The sequence below is a fragment of the Egretta garzetta genome, unplaced genomic scaffold (genome assembly GCF_000687185.1).
Source record: "Egretta garzetta isolate BGI_Z169 unplaced genomic scaffold, ASM68718v1 scaffold280, whole genome shotgun sequence".
In the NCBI taxonomy this organism is placed as follows: Eukaryota; Metazoa; Chordata; class Aves; order Pelecaniformes; family Ardeidae; genus Egretta; species Egretta garzetta.
The window spans coordinates 1,083,540-1,090,423 of NW_009258219.1; the positions used below are offsets into that span (position 1 = coordinate 1,083,540).

The window sequence follows — 6,884 nt, forward strand, 5'->3', positions numbered from 1 at the left end:
GGGGCGGCGGGGGTCGGGCACCCCGGCATGCGGCGGGTGCCAGGGAAGGCGTGCGGGCTGCGCGACGGCCGCGCCGCTGCTCCCTGGGTCTGGGGAGCACAGACATCCCGCTGCCATCCTGGTAGCTCCACGGGGCAGAACGCCTGCGCCCTTGGGGCTGCGCCGCACGTGATAGAGCGGTGGCCACCAGGCATCAAAAAGGATCCTTCTCCAACCTCTTAGATTGCATTAATAAAGCAGAAAGTGCATAAAAAAAAAATGCTGAAGCGCTTGCCCCGCAGCATGCTGGAGCCCCAGGCCTTCCGTATGTGGAGAGGTGCAATGCAGCCTGGCTTTGGGCACGTTAGAGCACCCTGTATCAGAAGCACCCCACAGATCCGCAAGCTGCAGCTCTCCTTCCAAGCTACTTACCTGTCCAGTAAAGCTTTGTAGTCTTGCACTCCCGAAATGAGGTTGGCAGCAAACCTGCAAGTAGCGGAGAGAAGTGACATCAGTCTTTTGTCATTTGGCAACACCGGGCAGGTTCTGAGAGGCAGAGGAGAGCCTGAATGATTGATGACACAGCACAAGGAGAGCCCCCCGCCCCCAGCCAAACCCTAAATTAATTCATGTCAAGAGAAATATGAAATCCTAGAGATGGTCCCCTTGAATGGTTAAACAGACTACCACAGGAGGAAGCCTGAAAGCATTTATTTAGAGAATGGGAGCAGAGGCTGAATATTTAATAGAATCCTTAACATGGGTTTCAATATCAATGCTCATAAGCTGCCCAATTTATTAGAGTACTTTATGTCCCAAGCAGCTATTCTTTCTGCAGAACTGTGAAGAGGTGTATTATTTCCAGATACTGCCCATTTGCACTGTGACTGAATGGGAGGCTCTGAGAAAAATATTCCCTTGTTAAGGCACGTGCATCAGAAAATGCAAAACGGAGGTTTTTTTCGAAAGCTGTGCGCACAGTAAATTTAGTCAGTAATGAATGGAAGCAGTTATAGTTATGCTTAAAGTAAAGTAAAAAGATACATTGGCTGCATATGCAAAATGTAAAAATAACACATCTCGGCTTCGAGGTTCTGGCTGGTTTATAATAGCATAAATTCCCATGCAGTTAATTCTTTCAGTAATGAACAGCTAGAGAGTGCTAAAAGCAAAGAGGAAAATTGCACTATATGGAGGTAGATTTGGTCTGGTTTACTGTTTTAAAAGGAGAAAATGTTTTGGCAAAGACTGAAGAATGGAATCCTGTTTTAAGGGTGTCGGGAGAAGTGTGTTCTGTGCTTGGTTACTTGCGTACCTTTTCACTTTTTAAACGATTGTAATTGCCCACAACAGCTCGAAGGGGAAAGGTCCGTTCAGGGCTGGGAAGGATGGGCCTGAAGGAAGCAGTGTTCTTGGGGAGGAATGATTTCTGAACTCTTATTCTTAGATCCCCTGTGTTTCTGGTGCCCTTTTGGGCAGCTGAGTGGGACAACTTAATGCCAGCGTGGCCTTTTTTGGTTCGCAGGGTGGCTACAAGTCATAGCGATGGCATGTTAGATAGTTTTCCTTTAAACAACATGTCAGAAATTAGTATTTCTTTTTTTCATTGCTAAGTGGTTTACTTGAATTATACAAAGAAAAGTTTTGCAAATATTCCTTAAAAAAATTATAAATCCCATGGCATTTTCTTTCATGCAATAAATGTGATAGTAATGACACTTTCATTTCTGAATATCAGTATGAGTAACCCCAGAAACACTGCCCTCAGTCAGCAGGCCTAGAAGGAAATCATTTAATGCATACAGCCCTTCTTTTTTAATTAAAGTTGGTTTTTTTTTTTGCCAAAGCAGTACATTTAAAATATCTTTTCATGTAGCAAAAGCTGCAAAGTCGTAGTACATTACCTCAGCTGGTCATTTACATCCTTGAAATACTGACGAGCAAAGATAATTGCTGGGCTGGAGTTGACTGGAAGAGCCAGCCGGTTGTTGAGGTACATGTCGTCCAGCCAGTAGTTAAACACCTGAGGGAAGGGGACACGGAACCTTAAAGCTACGAACAACGCGCAGAAAGGCAGTCGGGGGCGAGGGGAGAGTGCCTGTGCTCCGGGTGTCGGGCATGGGCTCTGATTAATGGAGCGGCGGAGCGTTGTCGGGCTGAGCTCTGCGACCTCAGCTCAGCTGAAATCAGCCACAATTCCATAATCCTATTTTTCAATCAATGGCAATTTACAGCGTGTTCCATTAAAAAGTAAACAAGCTCCATATTGTGGTGGTTTGGGTATTTTGTTGTTTGCTTCTCTCTACAATAAAAAAAAAATAAGTGCTCGAGTCCAACACGCTAACTGCTGACTCCTGAGCAGTGATTGGGATGTATTTAAGAGACGGACAGAATTTTACTAGTGATGGCTTTCCTCAGGGGGCTTCAAATATTTGCCAAAGATGCTGAGATGCTCTGTTGTTAGCCATCGGATACTGTCTGGTAGCAAGACAGAGTGGGAGAAGAATTTCCCAAGCCTAACGGTTTGGTCCTGCAGATACTGGCACGTGGATAGGGCCCCCGGAGAATTCCCTCTGTGTCCACTGACACAAACACAGATTGCTGATGCCTGACCCAGACAGACACACGTATTAAATTTCTAACCCTTTTTACCGAGAACACAGATGTACGGTAGCCGTGTTCCTTTAGGTCTGAGTTTGCAGAATCATTATTTGGAAAATGGAGGCTTTCATAAAAAGATCAAATGGTCTTTCTGAGTTCAGGGGGCATGCTTTGCATATACTAACTATAAACAACAATGAAATTATGCAAAAATAATTACAAATGCATGCATCAGTTGAAAAAGTTTTCCTCTGAGATATTTCATTGCTGTTAGAACAGATGCTTCCCCCACAGTCTCTGGAGTCTTCAGGAGAACAGGCTAGAACTGTACTCCTGGCAAGTTAAATTCCAAATAAAAACATTTCTAATTTCTCTTAAGAATCAGGTATTTAATTTTAATAACCAGCATTTAAAGTTGAGATGTTTCAGAAAACACTTATACAGCTTTCTTCTGTAATTTTCACGCTGTAAGTGGTTAAATGAACAGTTGTCTCCCGGAACACTGTTTGTTATGAGGGACACTATTTAAGCGATGGTTAATTTAGCCACCAAACCCATGACATTCTATAATCAGAATGACAAAATGAGATTGGGCAGCATTTAGTGGAGCCCTTGACTGTGGCAATAAGTAGTTCAGAAATTAAGTACTGCTTTTAAAATAAAAGCACTGCCAGTACTGTAGCCTTTTTTTCTGACTATAGCAGCAATTTGATGGAGTTTTCTTGCAGGTCACACAACAGAACAGTTAAGGGAGAGCCACACTTCGCTGACATCGGTAGCAAGCCTGCAGGATTTCACTGAATCCATTAAACCATTCAGCATCTCTCGTCCTTGCTGGGATGGAAGGACTTCAATAAAATCAGTGTTTCTGGTTTTCAGCTGTCATACTGTAACATGGTTAATGCAGGCAGGATGAGCCGTGACTTTGTGGAATGATAAAATCTATTTTATCTACAGCTTATTTAATTTTCCTGTCTTGGGAAGTAGAAAGCTGGACCTTTTTAAAGGCTGAGATCTCAGCATGGTCTATGTGATATATATATATATATATATATACACACACACACACACACACACACATACACACACTTGTGGGAGTATTTGGCAAAGTAAATACTTCAGGGTAACTACATTGGTATAGTGTGACAATGAATGGCAAATAAAAGTTTAATTTAACAAGACTAATTCCTATCCTAAAGTATTCCATTCCAGAATAATTTGACTGGATCAGAGCTTTGGCTAGATGGGTATGCAAGGCACTTTTTATAGCCCTGTCAGAAAACATTTTTCATTTTAATAAAAACTCCAAATCCTGTTAAAGGGAAAGGAAGACATGACATCCCAAAAGGGTGTAATATAGTGCTTCCTAGAGGTAGAGCTTTATGCATGCACCTGAGGTGCATGAATTCTCTCTCTTACATCAACAAACTGTTGCTCTAAAAACACAACAATGACATGGATTTTGACATCGTTTGAAAATTCTAGCCTAATATGTCTGAAATATTCCCTTTGCTAGAATCTGATATGACCCCTGTTTGCATTGACCCACTGAAAGGAAGCCGTGATCACATATGGGACATCACAAAGAGTCAGTAAACGAGCATCATCCAACACAGCAATTATTTCTCTCATCTGCATTTGCTTACCCAGTTTGTTGTCTTTTCCCTTCTTTCCTCAAGGATTTGCTGCAAGGATTCCCCCAGGCCTCCTGCAATTCCAAATTGCTCCACGATGACCTTGGTCTTTCTAAATTGCTCCTCTGGCACCAAGTGTTTCATGCACTGTAGGTACATGTGTAAGGTCTGTTGCAGTGGTGGGACTGGAAGTTTTGGCACTGCCTAATCATACAAAAAAAAAAAAAAAAGAGATTAGTAAGTAAGTCTACTTGTCCTCTTGTTTTTCTTCTTTTTTTTCTTCTGTTGATGATCAATATATTGCATCCCCTTTTTAATCCATTTATTCTGTTTTAGCAGTTGAGATGCCTGATTACTGCAAATGCAATTGTGTGACTTCAGTGGAGTTTCATTAGGTCTTAAAGTGCCTGGATTTTAGGACATAGCATGTTGTTGTACGCAGTCCTGAAGCAATGGTACCTCTCCAGTAGCTCTCTTTGTAGGCCTTGGCCAAGGAAGATTTCCAATGGATAGGCCAGGAAACTAGTGGAAAACAAGAGAATATTCCCTGGTAAAAATTCTACAAATCCTAGAACAAAGAGGCAAGTAGGCATGGTGCAAGTATATAGTCTGAGCTAGACTCTAGGAAATCTTCAAATACATTAGAGCATAATAAAATAATGCATGAAGAGAAGGTGTTTCATTAGTAAAGAAGTGCATTTAGCTTGTGATCAGTAAAACCATGGGTTAATACTTACCTGATTGGTAATATGACTGGTTATGATATTGCAGAAATACAAAAATGTGCAGGTCAACCTGTTTATTAGCACTGACTACACACAGTCCTCAGTAACCCTGTGTTTTACCTTGCCAAACGTCTGCTGACAGCCATCTGGAACCCTCTTAGAAGGCTTGATAAAACATTTATGTTTATACTTGCTTTATCCTTTTCCTGTTTGGAGCAGGAAACCAATAGTATCTGGGAAGAAAACAATCTCATGCTGTCTCTGCAATTAAGCTTCCTTTGTTTTTTAATGTAGAATTAACCAAGTGATGTGCAATTAGTCATTTAAAAGCCAGAGGAATTATGGGGGCAGTGGGAAAATCAAGCAAGGGAGTAGTCGATGAAAGGCTGGGAAATTGCAAGAGGCTGTGATGCTCTTAAGCGTGGTTCCTCAGGGAGGTGGACATGTCTCCCAGTTGAGAAACCGTCACCTGATTTGGCTGTGCTTGTCCATTAGTGATTAGTGCAGACCACAGGTTTTCAGAGGGTGGTTGATTTCTCTAGTCTGTTTCTTGCCTGTCTCCTAAAGCAGGTAAAGTTCAGATATTTTTTTTTCCTAGCTCCTGATGTAAGAGACATTCATTTTCACAGGCCCACAGCATGGTTTGGGTTGGAAGAGCTGCCTGGTGGTCGCCCAGTCCCAGTGGCCGCCCGGAGCAAGGCTACCTGCAGGCTCTTTGCTTGTGCCTGCGGGGCGGGAGGGACCGGAGGGAACACTCGGGACAGAAAGGCGGCAGGGAGCGGGTGTCCTCGGAGCTCAAGTACCAGCTCTGCCTTTTGACACCCACAGAAAAGTCAGTGCTGCATTATGTTTCCTTATCTAGAACCCGAAGATTTCAGATACTCAGAAAAAGCATCACAGGATTTACCTGTTATTCATGGAAATGCAAGTGCGATTTAGCCTGTAATGCACCCTGGATCTCAGAAATAAAAGAAGGGCAGTGCTATGGTTCCAAGCTATGTTTAGTCAGGGCGCATCTCTTCTGTCATTGATTTCTTGCTCAGTGGAAACAGATGTACCAAATAGTATTTCTTTTTGACACCTGGCTTTGGCCCTATCTTTCTGGGGAAGGTCACTGCGCCCCTCATGACTCTGCTTAGGAAAAAAGCCTTAAATGCCAGGAGTTGGCTACTTACAGGCATACACATCCAGCATCTTTTAAACCAGCTTGAACATGAATCGTAGGTGATAGTTTGATAGTTCTGTACTATTAAGAAATAATTATGTGCCGTCTCTGACTGTGTAGTAATGCATCTGCTCTTGTGTAATAATATTTCACTTCCTGGAATTCTTCACAGGATGTTGGGAGGAAGAGTGTATTTGGATGTCAGAAGCACTAATGTTAGATCAAAGTTCCTCATTATAAACTGCTGCAGGATAACTAGTGTTCCCTGAAATTAAGAAATCAGCTCTGGGACAGAGCTTGGTTTACAATTATTGTACTAATTTACAATATTTTACAGCACTGAAAGCTGTTAAATCATCTATCTTCAACCTTTTTTTTTTCCCCCTTTTTGTTTTCCCGGAAACAGTCACTTACTGTCTCATCTTTACTGCATGTATCTTTCTCTTTCTTCTGCATGTTTTTTTCTAGGACAGGCATTCCCGCATTTCTTTTGATATCTTTTGTTGAGGACAGAAATTGAAGCCACTTGGGGGCACTTATGGAGCCTCACGCCTCAGTTCTGGAAATAGAAAAGATTTAAAGTCCAGTCAGTACCCGTTATTTATTACCAAAATGTACATGGGGAGTATTCCCTGCGCAAGCATACATAGAAGCTTCAGAATGCAAAGCTGAAGAGAAATAGAAGTACAACATTCAAACGTAGCTGAACCGAACCCTGTGGAGATCGCTCTGACATTCTGTTTGTCTCATTTCGCTATAAATTTCTTTATCCAGAACTAT

The 6,884-nt window shown here is 42.3% G+C and overlaps 1 protein-coding gene across 1 annotated transcript in view; it reads right to left on the reverse strand.

Annotated features, from left to right (window-relative positions):
- CHAT (choline O-acetyltransferase) overlaps positions 1-6,581 on the reverse strand; it is a 30,980-nt gene extending 24,399 nt beyond the window's left edge. The window contains exons 1-4 of the mRNA XM_009634910.2: positions 6,519-6,581; positions 4,227-4,418; positions 1,884-2,002; positions 412-465 (exon numbers count right to left, since the gene is read on the reverse strand). Coding sequence (XP_009633205.1) covers positions 412-465; positions 1,884-2,002; positions 4,227-4,418; positions 6,519-6,581 — 428 coding nt within the window. The remainder of the gene's footprint in view (positions 1-411; positions 466-1,883; positions 2,003-4,226; positions 4,419-6,518) is intronic.
- Between the last annotated feature and the right edge of the window lie 303 nt (positions 6,582-6,884).